This window comes from Podarcis tiliguerta (genome assembly GCF_965153285.1).
Source record: "Podarcis tiliguerta genome assembly, chromosome: 8".
Lineage (NCBI taxonomy): Eukaryota > Metazoa > Chordata > Lepidosauria > Squamata > Lacertidae > Podarcis > Podarcis tiliguerta.
In genome coordinates this window covers 61507727-61530247 of record NC_139541.1, presented here as the reverse complement: position 1 = coordinate 61530247, position 22521 = coordinate 61507727, and the positions used below count along the sequence as shown (strand labels likewise).

At 43.9% G+C, this 22521-nt stretch overlaps 1 protein-coding gene across 2 annotated transcripts; it reads right to left on the bottom strand.

Moving 5' to 3' along the window:
• Positions 1–11370: 11370 nt before the first annotated feature.
• PDIK1L (PDLIM1 interacting kinase 1 like) lies at positions 11371–21821 on the bottom strand. Of its 2 annotated transcripts, none has more exons than XM_083454451.1 (3): positions 20856–21821; positions 16573–16874; positions 11371–14822 (listed from the first exon to the last, which is right to left on the bottom strand). In XM_083454451.1, the coding sequence occupies exons 1-3, from the start codon at positions 20908–20910 to the stop codon at positions 14082–14084; spliced, it is 1098 nt and encodes a 365-aa protein (XP_083310577.1). In that variant the 5' UTR covers positions 20911–21821; the 3' UTR covers positions 11371–14081. The 2 variants fall into 2 exon arrangements, with proteins under 2 accessions (XP_083310577.1, XP_083310578.1); XM_083454452.1 differs by lacking the exon at positions 20856–21821 and adding an exon at positions 19742–19973.
• Between the last annotated feature and the right edge of the window lie 700 nt (positions 21822–22521).

Below are 22521 nucleotides of genomic sequence, written 5' to 3'. Positions count from 1 at the left end.
CATGAGCTGTCAGCTTTCTCCCTTTCTTATTGTTGCCCTTGTAGAACTCAGATGGGAGGAGAATGGGGACAAAACTAGAAGAAGTTGTCTCTGCCTGTTATTGGCTCTGGCACCACCTACTAGGAGCCTCCCTCCCTACAGTGCTACCAGCTCCAGTGGACACCAGTGGACACCAGCCACCACTGACCCTGAGATTACAGGACTTGCTGATCAGTAGGTCGGCAGTACGAATCCCTGCAATGGGGTGAGCTCCCTTTGTTCGGTCCCAGCTCCTGCCCACCTAGCAGTTCAAAAGCACATCAAAGTGCAAGAAGATAAATAGGTACCGCTCTGGTGGGAAGGTAAACAGCATTTCTGTGCACTGCTCTGGTTCACCAGAAGCGGCTTAGTCATGCTGGCCACATGACCCGGAAGCTGTCTGCAGACAAACGCCAGCTCCCTCGGCCTATTGAGCGAGAAGAGCGCCGCAACCCCAGAGTCATCAGCGACTGGACCTAATGGTCAGTGATACCTTTAACTTTACCTTTACTATATAGGACAGGTATTAACCTGAGTGTCTTTTTGCAGCAAAAACAGTGTATTTTAGCACCTTAAAGACAAACAAGTGCATTAAATGGCCTAAGCACTTATGGACTAGAAAGTCCACTTACTGTATTCAGATGCATTGATCTAATTGTGGCCCTTGAGTCTGTCTGGCACTGACAGGGTTAAGAGCCAGAGCCTCTTTTCCGCCCCACCCCACCCTGCTCCCTCCCAGTCAAGAGGAAGTTTTGATCATACTCTTTCCTGGGGAGATTTAAATTGCAGGAAGCCACAGTAGAACCTATAGCAGTTGCCAGAGGTTATTTTTGTGGCTGGTCTTTGAACTGCTCAGAATGTTGCTCCTTTTTATGAAAAACAATTATAATATTTTTTCCCCAGTAGAGTTACTATAGCAAATGGAAAATAAAAAAAGAGAAATGTTTGTGATATAAAATACAGGAGATTACTTTTAAACTGTTATCACACAATATATAATAAACAAAAGAACTACAAACTGTTTTTATAGATATTTTTTATTTTAATTTTAGAGATTTTAGAGATTTTGCTACAATCAAACAGTGTGTGTGTGTGTGTGTGTGTGTGTGTGTGTATTAATGCTCCCAGCAATAATAAATAATAATTGACATAAACTGCAATTCCCCCTGCACCAATACATAACAAAGCAGCTCCATTTCTATAAAGAGCCTTTGGACATCCTTTTTATGGTATATTCATTATATTTTTTGCTCATGGTGGTATCAGGGAGGTTGTGTGTAATCCAGCTTTCAGACATTTTGGGGCAGTCACACTTTGTTCTCCATCAGTGTACATCCCATAGATTCCTGCTGAAATCATGTAACTTTTTATGCCACAAGTGTTCTGGAGGGAATTTTCATTTGGAGATCAAAAGGGGACACAGATGACGTTCATGTAAGATAAAAAACAAATAAAATAAAACCTACATACAGCAACAGTGTTTTGTGTTGTGTAGGTTCCTATGATGTAAGTAATAGGCCCTGCCTGCTAGCCTGCTCCCTAAAATATCACTAGTTTGCTCATTTCTATATATAGGGTACTTACATTCTGCATGTGCAAATGGCTTTAGATACCTATTAGGTCCATAAATTACCATATACCATATATTCAACACAAAAGGCAGCAACAATTTGTTGTTGACAAAGGACAGCTGGACATATAAAGGGCCCCATTACCTTCAGTAGCTTAGGGTCTCATCAAACCAAAATCCGGCCCTGGTTGAGGCAACTGCAGAGGCTGCTGATGAGGTACTGGGCAACGTTCAAGTTCTTGTTACTAACATATAAAGAAAGCCCTTGAACAGCTTCGGACCAGGTTACCTGAAAGATTGCCTGGCCCTGTATAGACCGCTAAGATCACTTAGATCATCTGGGGAAATTCTACTGGTGGCACCACGCCCTACAGAATATCACAGGGCGGGGACCCCAAATGGGTATCTCCTGCCATGTGGAATGTCCTTTGCTCTGCCAGTCATGGAGCATCACCCATCAGTTGCTTCAGGTGTCTTTTAAAGACCTATCTATTTTGCTTAGGCTTCCTCGGTTACCTGTTCGGCTTCCTCTGGACCCTGTTATTTCTGAATTCTTCTTTTAACCCGTTTCTGGTGCTGCTTTTTATGATACTGGGTTTTCTGTTGTTGCATTTTGTATGCCGCTTTGAGATTTTAAATCACTCATTGGTTTTGAAATGCAGCTAAATGAATGAACGAGCAAACGCAAAGGAACTGGTCCCTTGCTCCTTAACCTCCAAAGATTTAAAACTCGCCAGCCAAACCAGGGTCCCTAAGCATGACTTCCTGCCGAAAGATCCCCCTTTCCTTCTCCCATTGTCATATCTCCAAAGTGGAAGATTCCACATGTCCCATCTGAAATAGCCATCCGGGGCTGGGGTGGGAGGTCTCGGTGCAAGGAAACCTTGCAGAGGCAGCTTGAGTGACAGAGACAGATGCTGCCACCAAAGCTACTCCAGCTGTCCAGATAACAAGGCCAAAGGGCAGGGGGAAATCGCACACAGCTATGTGGAAGGATGCATGGGCATCTCTTGCTGAGAAAAGCAAAAGCAAACCACCACCAGCAATATATTTACTACGGCTAGTCAAAATAAGTAACCTCCTAGAGAGCAGCCAAAGCCTTGATCTGTGGTCTGGCTTGCACAGCACAAAAAGCCAAACAATGGCTTACCCGGACTGTGTGAACATGCATGCTCCCCAAGAGGAGCTCGCAGTCACTCTTGCCAAGTATGAGCTAAGCCAAGGTTATCCTTACTAAACATAAGCTATAGCCAATTGCAAACCTTTTAAGCCATGTCTTTTACTAGGAACATAGGAAGCTGTCTTATACAGAACAAGTCCTTTGGTCCATCTAGTCAACCTTTTTATACCTACCGCCCACTAATGCATCTTTCTTGATGGTAAAATTTCCTTACCACCCACCAGTGCTCGATGGAAGGAGGAGTCTGCTTGTGCTGCAGAACCCCTTACCGCCCACCTAGAACCCTGAAACGCCCACTAGTGGGTGGTAGGGACCAGGTTGACAACCCCGATCTAGCCGGTGGTGGCTGGCGCCCACTAGTAGGGCAGAACACAGGGAGGTCAACACTAGGGGGAGCCGGAGCCAACGAAAGCCAGAGCCATCTGAAAAATTCCAGTTTTCTCCCCATACACAATCCTGCTTTCAATACTATTTGCAACTGCAAATGTTCATTTCCAATCAGGCAGATCCTGTAATTTGCTGCTGAAATCCCATAAATGTTGTGGGTTTTGTTTGTTTGTGCAGCATTTGTAGTGCTGCAGACTCTCCAGACAGCAACAATGTGGCAACAATGTGGGGAAGTAAAGCAGAACTAATAAAGCAGAACAAATCCACCACCAGTGCACTATTATTGTGTCAAAAATGCGTTGCAGAATATACCGGAAATAAAACAGCAATGTGAAGGGGCTCCAAATCCACAGGGCCAGAGCTGATGTGGAAATTATTTCACACCTAGACTTTATCTGGAGGAGCTACTTTCCCTGGGTGGAAAAATGATGATGATGTTAAGAATGATGATAATAATTATGCAACTTAAGGAAAATGGTCAGTGATAGGGAAATGAGGCATTCAGGCAACAGAGCACACAGGCTTGGCAAATCCTACTTTTGGGAAGTGAGAGGATGCTGGGCTGGAAATAGCAAGCCAGACAAGAACAAACAAATGTTTAAAATAGTCTGACTGCTGCCTCCTGTGGTGTGAATCATCTCGGTTTCCAATGGCTTCTTATTTTCAGTGTGGCAAAACACTCACAAAGGCAAAAGTGAATGACTTGCACATCTGCGTGAGGGATTCCCATAAGGAGGGAGCAGGATTTGAATTATATATTTGTGGGAAATTGCAGGGCGGGGGGAATGGGCCTAATAAGAGGCATGGGAAAACCAGCTACTATTTCCTTTCTCCCTTTTTGAAGTTTGACAAAACTTCAGGGCTTTTTCCCCCAGCTGGAACTCACTGGAACTGAGTTCCGGCACTTATAGGGTGGGCGCCATTGCCATTATAAGAGAACAAGGAAGATGTTCTTGCATCTCTTTTTCTAGAAAAATAGTACCGCACAACTTTATTACATTTACAAATAGATCTGTGATGGAATATCTCTTATCACTGATTGCTATATAAAGATGGAATTCTTAAAAAACTGACGTCGAAGTATGCTTGCTTGCTTGTTTATAACAACCTTTTTATACCCCTTGATTGTAAAAACAACACAACCTGTAAGCAGTTTACAATATAAAGCAAAGCATTAAAATAATTAATAAAAACAGTTTAAAACAGGTAATTCAAAGGTGATTAAGATCAACAGTAGCTAGAAAGAGATAAAATGTATGCGAACTGTCTACGTGTCTGGATAAATGTTTTAAGCAGACGCCAAAAAGATTACAATGAAGTCTCTGCCTGATGTTAATAGGTCAGGTGTTCCAAAACGTAGGTGCTGCCACAGTAAAATAAAAATAAAAATGATTTAATTAGTATTATGTGGAACCATTAACAGAGGCAGTTCTGTGAAGGAGCCAAGTGGGCATATGAAGGATAAAGTGATCCCACACAGGTAAACTGATTCCAAGCTGTTAAGGACTTTGTATGCTAACAGTTATACATTGAACTGGGGTCAGTAGCAAACAAGCTACTGGTGCCAATCTCTGAGCAGAAGTTTTATATGCTGACAGGGTCTCACTCCTTTGTGGAGTCACTGTTAGCAAAGGCACTTAAATAACGTAGATGGAGTCCAGAAAGAAGAGCCCTGAGTAAAGTTTGCTGAGTAAAGTTAAGAGAATCAGTGTATAATTTGAGGAGAAAAGGACAGAGAAGTTTTGTGCTTCTTAGTTCACGTTGCATACATAGCAGGGAGGCATTCAACCAAACACACAGAGGGGAAAATATATTTGAAAAATCTCTCAGAACTACACAACCAATCAGAGCACTTGCTTCCTCAGTGAATTCGCGCCACTCTCCTTGGTTGCTGAGCAATACCTCCACTTGTCCCTCTCTTGGCTAGTTTGCTTTAACACTAACAGAATTAACCCCCAAGTTACAAACTGAATGATCCCTGCTTTCACACTTCCAACAGTCACAGCATATACAGAGCCCAGCCTACAAAACCTGCCCTGAAATGAGTATTTGGCTTGCGCCAGCAGAGGCAAAGTGCCAGTCTTCTTCTCTTCTAATAAATGTAACACAGGAAGGTTCGAATTCCGGCCTTTGTGTCAGTGGACAGCATTGGAGATGAATGGTAAAACTATCTATTTCCCCCCAAAGTATTTTCCAAACACCGTAACCGTAAGCGTGCTGGGAGCAGGCATTGTCTAGTTTCTTCCTTTTCCCACACCGCTGAGGACAAGGCTAAGCCAATGGTCCATCTGGGTTTGTGTTGGGAGCCCATTCTCTCCTTATAGTTTGAGCCACTTCTCAAGTTGTTGCTGTTTTTAAATATAGGTTTATGAACCTTTAGAGACTAGAGCTTTAAAAAGTCACTAAGATGTGCAAGTCAATCAAAAGAATATATTAAACAAATTGTAACTGTAACCATAACTGTGACTAAGTGATGTAAGGCCCACCTCTCACCCCTAAAATTAACAAACTATACAAGTGTGGCTTCAGTCTACACAGGAGAACATAGCAGTGGATGGTGGTCGAATGAGCAAAAGCAACAATACTATCTGGATTTTCTGCCATGGGCCAGGGGTGTGGAATCTCCTTCCCATGGGCTAATCCTGATCTCCCAGGGGGTCCATTTTGGTCTGTGATGCCATTTCCCCCAAACCATGCCCACCTGTCTATCAGCTGACATCACAGGGTGCTCTCTAAAGATGGTCTGCTGAGTAGGAAGAGATAAAGATCGGGCCCACTAACCATCATAGTTCCTGACCCCCTGGCCTGGGACATAAAAGTCTTCAACATTCTTATACAAATTGGAAAGTCATTTTTTTTTTAATGGGAGAGGCCAAACTGAGTTAAGAATTTACTTATTTTTTTAGGCTGATTGGCTCTGATGTTTAGGATGGGGGTGATAATCAGGTATGTCATTTCAACCTAACAAGTAGTGGTTATTTTTGTTTGTTAAACCAAATTATTTCCCTCAATGTCTCAAGAAAAGCAGCTGTTTGGAGGTTCAGCACACTTTTTTTCCCCTAAATTTAAGCTGCTTAACTGGTTTGCCAACAGATTAAAAAGTCTTTTAATCAGTAGATATAACTGAATTAACTCTGTTCTGCAAAACATTCTATTTTGGATCGGGAGAGATGGCTTTGCTGTCCTTAATAAATGATATAGGAGCAAGCAGTGACACACACACACACACACACAGAAATATCTAAAATACTGTGGCCAACATTTATTTATTTATGTATGTATGTATGTATGTATGTATGTAAATACATTTAATGTGGTTTCCTTGGGCAGTTTTCTGGTTTTGTGCAACTCTGAGGGATCAAAAGTGGGGAAATACACCTGATCTCTGTGTGCTTTTGCACACTTCCTGGGCAGAATATTTTTTAAAAAGCAAGGTGTTCAAAACTATCTGCATGCATACATGACCTGTTGTTATTTGATCAGTATGATAGAATCAACAAATTAAAAAGTGGAGACAATTACAAAAGGGAACATCTACTACAACTATAAACAGAAAAGACCAAAGTTGCTACTCCTATACATGCCTGTGTGGACTACTCTTGTCTAATTAATATGGCGGGTGTGTCTGAGTGTGAGGGGAATTGGATTGACAACTAACTAGTTCTGAAATGCAGACAAGCCCCAGGTTTTTCTTTGTCTCAATTTGGATCATAGCTATTTTGGGATGGGGGAACATATCAAAACACAGTATTTCATAAGAAGCTACTGCACAGATATGTATAGTGGCTTACATAGTTTGTACAGGGCTTCCCAAATCAGCGGTAGGAGCATACAGGATGCAGAGTAAATGTTCAGTTGGTAAGCAGCTAAAATTGAGAGTTGGAACAGCTGAAAGCAAATTTAAGGGGAGTGTACCACCTTGTGGCTAGCCTGTATACTGCAACCGTTCCAAGAAGCTGCCCTATGGTGTGTACCTTTGCTAGCTAGCTAGCTAGCTAGCTATTTATTTATTTCATTGATATTCCATCTTTCGCTCCAAGGAGCAGACGGTGGCATACATGACTCTCCCATTCCTCATTTAATCCCCACAACAACCCTGTGAGGTAGGTTAGGCTGAGAGGCAGTGACTTACTGGTTGGTTGGTTGGTTGGTTGGTTGGCTGACTGGCTGGTTGGGTGGCTAGCTGCCAGCCAAGCCCTCTTTCAGGACACTCCATTCCACCCCCTTCCCCACTTTCTCCATTTACCCAGCCCCACTTCTCAGGCAGTTAGCAATCTGTGGCCACTAAGCATGCTCAGTCCTCAGTGAATTCTTTGGAGGCTCCCCTGCCTTAAGGATTGATTGATTGATACCATGGTCTTCCCCCAAGCCTGTTGATACCTTCCTTTTGTGCCTGGGTTGAGCCATTTTTGCTGCCTAAGGATCCATGCTTGGAAATGGCTGAAACATAACTGCCTGACAACCTTGGAATCATTAGCTGTGATGATATATGACTGTTTTGAAATGTTTTATTTCTTTTGCTTTATATTGTATGGTTTTGATGCTTTGTTGTTTGCTGCCCTTTGGGAGAAAAAGTGGGCTAGAACTGTAATCCATCAACCACCAAGTTTTCAGTGAGCATGTAGGACAGGCTTCCTCAACCTCGGTCCTCCAGATGTTTTCAGACTACAATTCCCATCATCCCTGACCACTGGTCCTGCTAGCTAGGGATCATGGGAGTTGTAGGCCAAAAACATCTGGAGGGCCGAGGTTGAGGAAGCCTGATGTGGGACATGAGGATCTGAAGCAGAGCTTGGGAAAGGGGAGGAGTTTGATTCAGTTTGTTTTTAAATGTGAACTTACCCAATTTGCACTTTCTGAAACAATACAATTCTGTGCATTGTATTAGGGGAAATTGGTTTGCAAAAATGTACGTATTAGGAACAATTGCATACAGACACGTGTGTACATTAGGGGAAAAATCACACACTAAAATGCTGGTGAAGGTTCATGAGGACTTTTACAAAAAGTTCACAAACTGCTATAGAAAAGTGGAGAACCGAATTTAAGCTTTGAAAAAATGGTAAATTGCATTACAAGGGGTTGGACTAGATTACCCTGTGGATCGCATCCGACTCTACCATCCTCTGATCCTATGATAAAGGGGGAGAGATTGAAATGGACTGACTCGTCAACCATTCCCTAAGCAGAGCACAGGGAAATAAGGTGAACCCTGTGCACCCCGTCATACATTGCCTGTTCTTTCACCATACCTTAACACAAAGACTTAGCAAAAACCTGTACATTCTAAGCACAAGCTAATGCATGAACCAAGTGAGAACAGCAAATCCTCAGTCAGCCTCCACGATTCAAAACTGAACAGGATTGAGGGACAGGGCGTGACTTTTTATGAAAGCAGCATTCCAAAAAGGTGCAGCCTCAGCTGTTGCCCAACTTCCCTTCAAAGTTTATCTAACTAACCGCACAAACCAACGGTCTAGCATTACTCTGCAGTTTCAGACGGAAGCCCTGATTGGCTGGCGCAGAGAGGAGAGCACCATTTGAAATGTGTATAGAAAGGAAACAGATTGCAATGAGGAACGAGAGCAGAACAGTTCTCAACACCAGCCATGCAGACTCAACACCTTGCGTGTGACATCTGCAGGCACATACAGGGTAGACAAAAGGCAAGAGCAAGCTCTGAATACAGGAGAATAAGTGGGGTGTCGTGGTTAGGGCGTTGGACTAGGAGACACCTGAAGTCAAATCTACGTGAGGCTAGACCCTGTGCTTGAACCAGAAGCCCTAGTGCAGAATGCTGCAACAAGACTGCTGACAGGAGTGGGACTTTGTCTGCATGAAACATCTATGCTCAGAGAGCTGCATGGGTTGGGAAGAAGTTAAAGGTGTTACGATTGGTATATTAAACCCTTATAACTTAGGACTAATTTACCTGCAAGATTGCCTTACCCCATATGTGCCCACCTGACCACATTGATCTGGGGACTAGACTGTTCCCAAGGCCCTTTGTAATTACAGTGGTACCTCGGGTTACATACGCTTCAGGATACGGACTCCGCTAACCCAGAAATAGTGCTTCAGGTTAAGAACTTTGCTTCAGGATGAGAATAGAAATCGTGCTCCGGCAGCATGGCGGCAGCAGGAGGCCCCATTAGCTAAAGTGGTGCTTCAGGTTAAGAACAGTTTCAGATTAAGAACGAACCTCCAGAACGAATTAAGTACTTAACCCGAAGTACCACTGTACCAACCAAAATGTCATAAATGTGTGAGAGCAAGCTTTTGAGTCCAACAGAATTCTGCACCAGGCTGGATTCTGAACAAAAGTGGTATGTATGTCAGAGGCGGAAAAAGGCTAGCTTAATACTGAAGCCATACTTCTTGCACTGGTCATAAATTTCTTTTTCTTTTCTTGTTGTAAAGCAAGGACAGTTTTGTGAGTTGTCTAGAATAGCACCTGCACTTCCGATCTCTTTTGTGGGTGACTCTTTCAGGAACCACATTTATTCCTCAGGGCCCTCCCCCTCTGGCACACACACAGCTGATAATCTAAATATACCATCCAAATAACTGTCCTCCATACCGTTGGGCTTTGGAGCCAACTTCATAATTGGGCCTGAACATCTGAGAGGGTTGGGTAGTCCTTTCTCTCCCAACAAGTTTCTGAAGAAGAGAATAATTGTCAGGAGCACAGCACTGGGTTAAACTTTAAACTGCTGTTTGAATAAGGATGCATTGTTTTATCATGCTTTTTTTAAACCATACCTTCCCTCTCAGGAGTTCAGTGCTTCTTTTTCGTCTCTGAGGTTGAATGCCAAAAGTGTCAGCTTCTGACGGACCAAGAAACCCCCATCTACATCCAGCTTCTCTTGTTTCATTATCCATTTGCTTCAAGAACAGTAACGCTCAATTTATTTATTTTTATTTTAATTTTTTTAAATTTTATTTTTATTTTTATGCTCAGAGTAGGAAACATGCAGAATGCCACTACAGTCATACCTTGGAAGTCAAACAGCTTAGTTCCCAAACAACTCAAACCCGGAAGTGACTGTTCCACTTCTTGAATGATTTTTGGAAGCCAAATGTCCGATGGGGCTTCCGATTGGCTGCAGGAGCTTCCTGCAGCCAATCAGAAGCCGCACTTGGGCTTTCAAACGTTTTAGAAGTCGAAAGGACTTCTGGAACGGATTCTGTTCGACTTCCAAGGTGCGACTGTACACTAAAGCTTGGAAGAGGCATTTGAAATTGGGAAAACAGCACTGGGGAGGATGGGAATTATAACGACCAGATCTCCTTATTGTACCAGACACAGGTCATTTCTTGGACACCAATAAGAGACACTCCAGGTCAAAGCTTGAGGAGCACTGCAAAGCTCTTATCCGCAAAGGTTGCATTTCTCTGGCTAAACCTGATTGGGCAACCAGAACAAACAATGTATATTAAGTAACATACTTGTTGGTGCTTGAACAGGGATAGCATTACCTGAAGAACAAGTATTTATAGGGTGGCTCATCAGTGTTCCCTATCAATAACAATGTTTCCGCATGGAGATTTCAGTGAAGCATGTGCAGAAGTTGCAGGTGGGTTACATCTCACGGGGCAGATCTGTTTCCCCTACTCTGCTGCCCTTATTGGTACCCAAAACCAGCCACTTGGATCAGCTCTCACCTTGTCTCTGTCAAGCTGCCTCTAGAAATAGTAATACTAGTACACAACAGGGTTTGCTCAAACGGAGCTCCCTGCACTCCACATACAACAAACTGAACATTTCAGGGGTTAGGAACTCTTTTCAGGCTTCCAGGCAACCATCTGGGGGTGGGGAATCGCATGCCAGCAGTGGGAGGGGCCAGATGCAAAAACAGGCAGAAAAACGGGGAGGAAAGTTTATCTTTGTCCCATGGGCTAGTTTCTACCACATTCACACACTCTTATCTATCCTCTGCCTAGATAAACAAGAGGCATTATCAGAGTTCAAAGACACATTCCAGACAGACAAAAACCCTCAGGGTATGAAGCAGAACCAATAAAAAAAATCAAGGAGGACTGCCTTGACCCCTGGGCCTGAGGTTCTCCCACCTTTGCTGCACAACAAAGCCACCACTATCACACCCCAAGGCCACCATGTGTTGGTCCCAATGCTAATTTTGTGTCACGAGAAAGCAGGATAGTTCATGGAAATAAATGTGTATTTAGCACAAAAAAAGCATATCAAACACAATTTCTTTCAATTCAGACTTTATTTCTTTTTAAAGTCACGAACTCAATAAATTACACAATCATTTCTCCTTCCACCCTTTTTTTAATAATCTTTTCACAAAATAGAGTTTACAATTTTTAAGGAAAAGCTTTGAAAGTTTGCTTTCTTTCTGAAGTGCTGATGAGTATCTCAACTTCTTTGTTACGCTGGTGAATTGTTTTGTAGCTGCTACAATAGTTTTGATTTTGGAGATTTTACAAGAACCCAAAGCAAACACAAGCAACAACAACAAAAATCACACACACAGATCTCAGGGACAATTTTTCAGTGGATAATTAATGAACAATCAAGTTAGCATTCAATGCCAAGGGGCTAAGCACCATGAAAGGAGGTGACCTGGTGAGGCCTCCCCAACTCTTTTAAGAAGTAGCAGTGCATTTGGGCATTAACAGTTTTACTGTACGATAAATATAACTTGCTCTATTACTAGATACTGCACTGTGTCTATGAAGCACATGCAATAATGTATCCAGAATCTGGATTTGCTGAGGATTTGCAAGTGCCAAGAAATTGTACACAGTAATCAGACTAGTTAGGACGTACATGACTGAGAGTTCCTGCTTTTCCAGTCCTCAAAGAAAAGACTGCCAAACTCCTGCAAGTCGTGCTCTTTTTGTTTGACACATTTTTAAAGGAAATTTGTTGATGGATAAAATTGCAGGAGTGCTTTCCTACCTGCAATATAATCTTGTCTCTAAAGGCACAGGTGGTGCTTTAAAGAGTTTTTTCCGCCTCTGAACATTTACATTGTAACTGCAGAGAAGAAATCTGGCTTGTGTATTACCTTTGCATTCAAAGAACAGACATCGATAGGATCCTCAGTTGACAAAATATACTATAGCATCACACTGAAAGCTGGGCAGACGGATATATGTCAAGTGATACAAGTTGATATTCTCCTGAAGTTTGTCTCTGTGAAATCCAAGATCATTGGAATGACATTTCCTCAGTTATTTTAGGCAAGATATAATCTGCTCCAGTGCCTTTCATGAGGGGGGGAAAGGTCAATTCACACTCCAATTTCCAGGTTGTAGCTGATGGCATCAAGACTATTTCAACTGAGACAATACAGTTATTTTCCCCAATGAAATCAACACACACACTATGCCAGTTTTCCCTGTGGAAGTTCTATTTACTCATGAAATCAAGGTATTTATTCCTGTCTGCTATCAAGTCCTGTATATTAATGCAAAACAACATAACGTGGAACTTTTGTTTACCCCGTGCATGGAGAGCCATGGGCAGAGTAGCCTGCATACCCAAAAACCACAGGGGGAGAATCAAGGTTGCTGAAAACTTCAGAGTAGCAGTCAAGAAAGGGAAGGGCTTTCTTGCAGAGTAAAGGCTTCAGATGTAATGTGGTGCACACAGAGACAGTAGCGAGGAAGCACCAAGGTGATGGGGGAAGGGTTTAGATTAGCCTTTGGTTGAGTCACTTCTTGACTCTGCTCTCTATGCATGGATGGAGCTGGCTGGGTTGTGCCAAATGTTCTGCATCTACTACCCAAAAGTAATAAAAAAGTGCCTTTCACATGAGAGCAACAGAATAATCACTATTACTTTGTGCAGAGAACAATGCCCACCCCACCCAAACGGGCCACATTTTCTAGCAAGAAAGAATCTGGATAGTTCAATGGTACACTAAGCTTTCAGAGTCCTTCTTCCACAAAATAAGTGAACAATACAAATATCCCATCATCAAGACCACCGCTAAGAAGCGACCAAAATAACCTCTGCTAAGAAGGGAGGGAGTAACTAGCATGACTGGCCTCTAAAAGCCAGGGCGGAAACAAAATATGGGAACCTTTTTCTCATTTGCAAAGTTTTCAGCAGAATTTGGGAGGTTTTTCTGTCCCCCATGATCTACATTTGTAAAAAAAATAAAAAATTGATAAAAAGAGACACAATGCATTAAAGGTAACGCTGGATGTCAAATGCAAAGGATGGGGGGAGGAGCTAGAGAGAGATTTAGCACAAGACTTCCTTTACCTCAAAAAAAATGGACCTGAATGCTCAATGAACTAAGAAGTGCCATCAGACTACCTATTGCAGCCTTCCAAACTAAGAGATTTGCCCAACAGTAGCTTAGTGCTAGAACCAGAGGTTCCCTTTGCGTCATATTTGTTTTATCATATTTTGTGCCATCAACTTTTTTTTCTTAAAAAAAAAGTGGAGAATATCTATTATGTGGAATTTACGGATGATCTATAGTCACCCAATTCAATATGAGACAATATAAATAATGGGGACATTTTCGAAAGATGGGGAAGTCAAGTCACTCATACAGACATAAATATATACATGCTTACTCTACAAAGTTGAAAAATTTGCATTACCAGCATGCAAACCTTCTCTTCAATGGGCATTCCAAATTCTGCAGTATGAAACTGGAATGTTTGAAATATTCCTAGAAAGCAATCACCTCCTAAAATGTCAAGTTTCCTGGCCATGTGGATAGCATTACAGCTGCAGCTTGGAAATATACACATATGGTTCTGAAACAAGAACAGCCACCTTGAGCTTTGTTTACAAAAATCAAGAGAAATGCAATGGGGGGGAAATATTGAACCCTGACACCTTAAATTTTGGGTTAAGTCTGTTTTTTGCTTCCACAGAGTGCTGCCCTATTGTTACAGACACAATCCTGACAAGAGTTCAAAGTACTATGGAGGTCACGTGTCCCAATTGCTGTCTTTAAAAGCAATTTTAACTAACCGGAGTTCCAACTCAAAAGCATCTGGGCGATCCTGTGGATTAGCAGCAAGCATTTCCTTAAGCAGCTGCTTCATACGAGCATTCATTGTCTTTTTCTTAACAGGAATGAGTAGCTCCATTTTTGGATTTTCCAACAATGCCTCTCCAACAGGCACAATTGCAGTTCCTTGTTTCACATAACTCCCCAACAGTTCTTTCTTGGTCTCTGTGTCGATAAAAGTGATCCGTTCCAACATCGCCCAGATTATAATTCCTAATGCAAAGATGTCTGCTTTGGCAGTATAGTGACCTTCCCAAACTTCAGGAGCCATGTAGAAGTCTGTGCCACAAGCTGTAGAAAGAAAACATTTATTCACGTTCACTGGCTCTTCAGGGTTCTGTCCTGAAGCTGAACAAACCTTACTCAGTCCAAAATCAGCTACTTTCAAAGTGGGCTCCAAGTCACTAGCATCCATCCTGGATTGAGAGATCAAGATGTTGTCAGGCTTGAGGTCACGGTGGATGATCTGGTTTTTGTGCAGAAAAGCCAGGGCACTGCTGAGCTGAAGCATAAAGCTAGTATTGGTCTTACGACTAGGCTTTCGAGACAGGAGATATTCATTCATATCACCTCCATCACAGAAATCCATCACAAACCAAAGGTAGTAGGCGCTTCTGGGATCAAAGGCAATTTCACCTTTCAAGGAGGTCTCTACAAGCTGTAATAAGAAAACATTTAAGGAATCTGTTCAGCAAGTAGGAGTCAAGTTAAGAAAGCAGCTGATGCAAAGGAATGCTAGAAACCCATTATCTTTTAATGCATGTATTATAAATACCCCTTTTGTGCTCATTCTTCTTCCCAACTTTCTTCTTTAAACAGTGTTTTCAAAATACATCTGATGCCACCATACATGCATAGGAATCATCTCACCCATTCAACCAACATTTTCCATGGAAGGACAGACTTAATTCTAAACCATAGTACAAACTCGTGGTTTGAACTTCCAAACATGCAGACATATCATGGTTTAGAGCTGCTTGTCTGCTTTTATTTTCTATCTGCTCAGCATTCCTTTCTACAGCGCAGGGGACACTACAGCGCAGGGGACCTCTAGTCTCAGCTGGAATTATGGCTTGTAAACCCACTTCAAAGGATGGTTTCCATTTCTGGCTTGCTGGCTGATTTAAGCAATAGTGTGAACCAACAAACATGACAACAAACCACAGTTAAGTTTCCTTTGATATGGTTTAGTGTACTGTGTGAATGAAGCTACAGTATTCCATTATGAGTACTATTATGAGCATTACTGACTCTGGATTAATGGAATATGTATCTAGTGGGACACCGATACACACTTTCCCCTCCATCTGCATGAATGAATGCCTTCAGACCAACCTAACAGAACAATAAAAATGCACAACTACAAAAAAATTAGAGGCCTTTGCTTTTGTTCTCAAAGTTATTTTTTTACTGCTTATTTTACTGCATGAAATGCAGATTGCTGAGTAGCTGTTTTCACAATCTGCTTGACACAAAGCTCGTTCTGCTATCCTTTAAAAAACCCTGTTTTACCTTCTTTAGAATATCAAGTGGGAAGAAGCTAATAAGAATTAACATTAGAACAATGATTTAGCCTATAGAAAGACTTTAAAAAGATGATTAATTTATTCTTTGACTGGCTTTTTATTTTTAATTTTGTTGTTATAGTGCTGTTAGACAACACAACCCTTTGGAAATAATGCAATATACATTCAAGGCTTGGAAAAATGTATTTCATTAGAGATTATTTTATCATAACGTTGCCTAATACAGTGATGACTTTGTGAAGCAGATACAAAATTATTAAAAGGGTTATTAATGCTTCTTTTCCCAGGATGATCCCAACAGTACTTATCGCTATAATACCACTAACATTCCTGCCATGCAAAAATAATGTTATTCAATGTTGTGTTGGCATGGCTGTCATTTAAGTCTGTTGGGCGACCTATTACTTTTGGACAGCGGGACAGCAGTTTCCTATATCTCACTCCTCTTTCAAGCACAGCCAAAGTTTAGAAAAATCAGTTGTATTTACAATCTCATGCAGGTAAAGGATCCCTGGACGGTTAAGTCCAGTCAAACTAGACTATGGGGTGCAGAGGTCATCTCACTTCAGGCCAAGGGAGCCAGTGTTTGTCCACAGACAGCTTTCCAGGTCATGTGGCCAACATGACTAAACTGCTTCTGGTGCATCGGGGCACCGCAATGAGTGAAATTCAATGACAGCTTTGTGTACAACTGTTTTGTGTGCTTTCCCTAAGTTTCTGCTTCAGGAAAAGTGTCTAACTGTAGTAAAAACAGAAAAGCAAACACTCTTCTAAAGAACACTGTAGTATGCACACTTCTGGCATTTGTGTCTTTGTTGTCCTTTCTGCTTCCCTTCACGTCTAACCCACTGTGTTTCTTCCACTACCTGCAACTTCATTTACCTGCAAATAAAGCGAGGAGCTGGAGCCGTGGGACATCTTCTGCACCATGCCATCTTTTTGCAAAACGCATTCCTCCAAGTGAATAACATTTGGGTGTTGGCTCTTGATGCTGCTAAGTGCCCAGAATTCACGCAGGGCAAGCTCTACATTCTCTGGAGCATGGCACCGAATCTTTTTCACCGCAACACGTGCAGAGGTTTTCCTCACTACTGCTTCATACACCACACCATAGCTGCCACGACCAACCTCCCGTATTAGATCGTACTTTGGCTGGCTACTCACCATCTTCAAGGTCAAGGTATCTATAAGAACAAAAAGCCAAGCACAACTAAGAAATTTCTGGCTGATAGATGTCACGTCAATGCTTATGCCCCATCACTGCCATCCCAATGCTATAAATATACACTCTACCCCAATTGTGGACCTGTGCTACTGTGTGGTGGCTGTATCTATTTGTTGATATAGTAATTTCAGACCACACATATTTTTCTTAGGAATATCTATATAACCCACCCCACTTCTAAACATCTGTTAGTATTTAAGATGGGACAGGACTTTGCACCAATCTTTTGTTATTTTAACTACAGACTGGCAGCTGCTCTTCAGAAACAAAACATTTCAATATTGAAGATGAAGATATAAATATACAAGAAACTACAAAACAGATATTAAACCAAAGACAGAACTCCCACATAGCATGGGACACATGCCAAATATTTTCTATGATGCCATGGTTTGGATAAGAGTAATAATAATAATAATTTATTATTTGTACCCCACCCATCCAGGGGTATGATCTTTGGGAAGGGGCATTTTAGTTTTTACAGTAGGAGAAACAACTGTCAAAAGCATGTGGCAGGTACAAGATTGTTGACGAGGAGGTGCTTTATTAGATAATCTGTAGGGAATCCTTGGAAACCTATAAAACAAGAGTAGGAAACATTTTGCCCCAGTGGGCCAAATCTTTATCTCCTCCAACTGTGGAGGCAAACTTTGACAGGTGGTGGGAGCCACTCACTTGTCAATCATCTGCAATGATGTATCATGACAACCGTCAGGTGCCTAGAAGGTAGGTGCTCCTGCCCACCTGTCAAAGTTGACCCATGGGGCAGGGGTGGTGGTTCTGTTTCACCAGCATGTTCTCCGCAGGGAATATGTTAAAGCAGCACCCTGAAGGACTGAACTCTCTGCTCATCAGCTGATAGCAGAGAGTTCAGTACTATTCTCTGCAGGGATCTGCTTCCTCAGCTCGTTCCCTGCAGGGATCGTGTTCAGCAGGACTGAGGACTGAACCTTGACCCCTTGCCTATGTCACCCAGTGATGTCAGCTGATTGAAAAGTGAGTGTGGTTTGGGGGAAATGGCCTCATGGGGCAAACTGGACTCCCTGGAAGGCCACGGATGGCCTGTAGGCCAGAGGCTCCTAACCCCTGCTACAAAACACAGAATTCTGGGTCCACTGAACTACACATACCAATTTGGTTTTGCTCCAACTCTCTAAGCTCCCTATCAGCTAGATTTCTCCCTATCTCCATTCCCCAAGTGTCGCTTTGTTTATGTATACTAGACATTGCTGTGCATCTAATGTGCATGCTTTCTCCAAGTATGCCTATTTAGCTGGTAAAAATATCAGCTTCCTTAGTTAGGAATAAATACTTTAGTAGCTTCTGGAAACTCCAGTACCAAATACCGAGTTTTAAAGATTACATGTTTCCTACATGTTATGAAAAGGAATACTCCCAAGGCAAGGATTTTCCAAAATCCTTTCATGAATCTCTAACACATCACTGTGAAAAGCAGCATACTTTTACCATTCACTGAAAGGCAGCTCTTCCATATAATCTAAATTGAGCATATCCCTGTTTTAAGCAGTGAAATAATTTAGCAGAACGAGGTCGCGGTTCCATCCCTTTGATTAGTTATGCAGAAGGAGAACTGCAAGCAGTATATCTTACATCACTCTTTCGCAGCCTGGTGTCCTCCAGATACTTTGTACTACAGATCCTATCATCCCTTTTGACTACTAGCCATGGTTGCTGGGGCTCACGGGGAGTTGGATGTCTGAAGCATCAGATTGGGAAGGCCAGCTTACACCATCCCTGCATAACCATTAAAAGATACAGGCACCCAGATTTCTCTTGCAGAAGTTGGAAGATATACAGAGATGACACTGCAGCTCACCTGCAGCAGTCTGATTCTATTCAACAGGTTAGTGTGCACAGGGCTAGATCCACGACTAATTCAAGCCCCCATAAACCTACTCTACGTATGAAAAGTCTGGATCCAACCCATATAGCTGCAGCCCCGTTTGCCATGTCAGTGTTTTCAATCAACCTGTAAATGGCACAAAATACTTGTTTGCAAAACGCATTCTTTACACAGGCATAATGATAAGAAAATGAGGACTGCTTTGGGAGCGGATGGGTGCCCCTATAGATATAAAATCATCTGGAGGAAAGCCTGGAAGGAAGGAAAGAAAGACAGCACCCGGCCTGGCCTGCTCCTGCGCCTTTAACAGTCGCTTGCTCCAGAGAAACCAGCAGGCAAAGCTTTCCAGCAGAATTATCACCTGGCAATAGCCGCAAAAGCAGCAGCTGATTAGGAGACAAAAGCAGCACCCTCCCCCCGCCCGATGCAAAAAAGTTGGTGACAGACCTACGGAGCTGACAGCCGGTGGTCAACCAGGGATGTCACCGCCGCTAGACCTGCAGCACTGAGCAGGTGGCCGTGTTTACTTCCGTATCATAAAAAAAAGAAAGCTCACCTGCTGATACCTCACCTCCCTTAAAGCGACAGAAGGCCAGGCTAGAACAGCTTGTTTCGGGCTCCCTCCCCGCCCAGCCCCTGGAAAGCCAACCCGGGTATTCGTCACGTAACGTGTGAACCGGAGCTCCGGGCACGCGAACACTTCCGCAATTTCCCACGACTGCCTTCCCAGGACACCACGAAGGCGTCTGAAGGGAGCTACAAAGCCTGCCGGACGTCGAGCTGCCTGCTCCGAGCGCCTAAGGCCAGGGACGCTAGCTTGGGGCTCCCTCGGGCCCAGGCCCCTGGGACGGCCAGGGCTCCTGGCGCGGCCTCTAGGGCCTGTCGCGAAGCGTCCTCGGAGCTCCGGGCGCCGCTCCCGCGCCAGGACTCGGCGCCGAGGCCCGAATGTGTCAAACATTTACCTCAGAGGCGCCGCGGCGTTCTCTTCTCCTGGCCGCCATTATCGGGCTCCCTTCCCCCCTCCTGCCGCCGCCGCCGCCGCCTTCGCTTCTCCCGGGTTCGCCGACACACCCCCTTCTGGGCCAGCGCGCGCAGGCGCGCACCCGCGCCAAGGACAGAAGGCTTGCGCGCTCGCGCACAACCAGACAGACAAGCCAGGCCGACACCAAACTCACCGCCCCCTCTTTTGATTGGCTGCTGAAAACGGAGAAAAGGGGCGGTCCGCCTCCTTTCCCTTCGCAACGTGCCGCGCGCCGCTTCTCATTGGCTGCTGAAGCCGCAGAGCCGGTGCTTCGAGCTCCCGTCTCCCACCCTCCGCTGAGTTTGGGCAACCTCGGGTTGCTCGCGGAGCGATAACGGTTCAAAGTCCGCTAGAGAGAGTTTGGGGGTTGTTTTCTCAGGGGGGAGGGAGACATTGCATGCACTGCGTGGAACGTTGCCTCAAGCAAGCGGCATTCGTTGCTACGGGTTTTGCTTATTTATTTAATGCAGTATTATTTCCCGTGCTTTATTTGGGAGACGTTGTATTACGGCTGCTGCTATTAATTGCTCCTGTCCGATGATGATGATTATTATTAATTGCTCCTGACTTTGACTAGCAAGCTTCGTATATTCGGGATCGCGATGCGCAGCTTCGAGGAGCGCGCCGACGGGCTTGCGCGGCGGCCCTTGTGCATTTGGCAAAGCGGGGGAGCCTCTGCTTAGCGCGCGGCGTGGGAACGGGCATGGAGCATGAGAGCTAGAGGACGGGAAGCGGCGGTGAGGCGCGCGCCGCTTGCCTTTGCGAGAGCGCAGCCGCCGCAAACCGCGTTAAAGCGTACGGAGGAACGGCGGATTATGCACCACTTTCGAGGCGGCTCCTACAGGCGATTGCGGAGAAGTGCACGGCGCCTGGTGTAGAATGAAAGAGGTTGCGCAGAAACGGGGAGCCTATCTGCACGCGCCGCCACCCTTTCCTCCCGCCACCCCCACCTCCCAAATTAGGTGCTGAGGCCTATTTGCAACGGTGCGCAATAAGCCACTTGCCACCGCTCTGCTCCCGGCTGCCTCCTACTTGCTGTCCTGCAAAATACCTACCGTAGCTGTCACCCAGAAGTCTTGCTGCTGGATTCCCCGCTGGATTTTTGTGCATTTCTCATATTTATTTTTCTTCTTTCAATTAGATTGCTAGCCAATGTTTTCTTTTTGTTGTTGTTGCTGCTGCTTAAAAAATTGGAATCTCTTATTTGTCTGCCTTTCTTAAAGAAAGGAAGGAGAGAGGAAAGAGTCAGCTGTCCTTATATAAATAGCTTTTGCAACGTGAGGAAGCTTAGTGACACCTTTTGTTATCCCCCCTCTCCCCACCACGCCATGGGGACATGCTTCTGTGGCTGCTGCAGACACATGAAGGTTGCAATCTGATGGTAAGATCTTTCCCACCCCTCTCCTCCTGAGAATGGAGGGCTGTTGGTATCTTCCCTTAAAGGGACACCGTCTTCCCATTTTTCTCTATTAAGGGAGAATGAAATCACTTTTATCTATATGGCATCTGGGGTGGGGGTGGTTGTCTGTGCTTCAGGGAGAGAGAAGATGAAGTGCAGCTTTGCAGAAGGACCTGCTGTGGATTAGAGGGGCTCACCTGTCAATTGCAGAAGGATCTGCACAGACCAGTACCTCCATTGAATTTCCACTGTAGAGCTACTATGGAGCAGCTCCACAACTCTTAACATCAAGTGTGCAGTAGCTGTGAAACAGGCAAATCTCATGCTAAGGATCATTAGGAAAGGAAATGGAAATAAAACTGCCAACATCATAATGCCATTATACAAATCTGTGGTGCGACTTCATTTGCAATACTGTGTACACTTATGGTTGCCTCACCTCAAAAAAGAATTTGTAGAGCTGGAAAACACTCAGAAAAGGGCATCCCTAAGGCCCGGGGGCCGGATCCGGCCCAATCACCTTCTAAATCTGGCCCGCAGATGGTCTGGGAATCAGCGTGTTTTTTCATGAGTAGAATGTGTCCTTTTATTTAAAATGCATCTCTGGGTTATTTGTGGGGTCTGCCTGGTGTTTTGACATGAGTAGAATGTGTGCTTTTCTTTAAAAATGCATCTCTGGGTTATTTGTGGGGCATAGAAATTCGTTCATCCCCCCCCCCCCCAAAAAAAAATATAGTCAAGCCTTCCACAAGGTCTGAGGGACAGTGGACCGTCCCCCTGCTGAAAATGTTTGCTGATCCCTGCCTTAGGCCCTTTTCAAAGAGGGCCAGATTTTTTTTAGGATTTTACCCCTAGGCCCCCGAAACAGACTTTGGACATGCCTGCCTTAGGGTGACTCCCCAATGAAGAAAGGTTGCAGCATATTTAGTTTACAGAAAAGGTGAGTAAGAGGTGGCATGTCAGATGTTTAGAAAATTATGCATGTCATGGAGAAAGTGGATAGAGAGAAGTTTTTCTCATAATGTCATGGATATCCATTGAAGCTGAATGCAAGAAGATTCAGAACAGATAAAAGCTGTTATGTGCAGGGCATCGTTAAACTATGGAACTGACTCCCACAAGAGGCAGCGATGGCCACTAACTTTTAGAAGAGGATGAGACAAATTCATAGGGGAAATGGTGATCAAAGTCTATAGCCGCCATGGCAATTCTCTGCCTCCACTGTTGCAGGCAGTAATGCTTGTGAGAACCAGCTGTTGGAGACCATGGGGCGGGGGAGTGCTCTTGGGCTTGAATCCTGCTTGCTGGTTTCCCACAGGCAT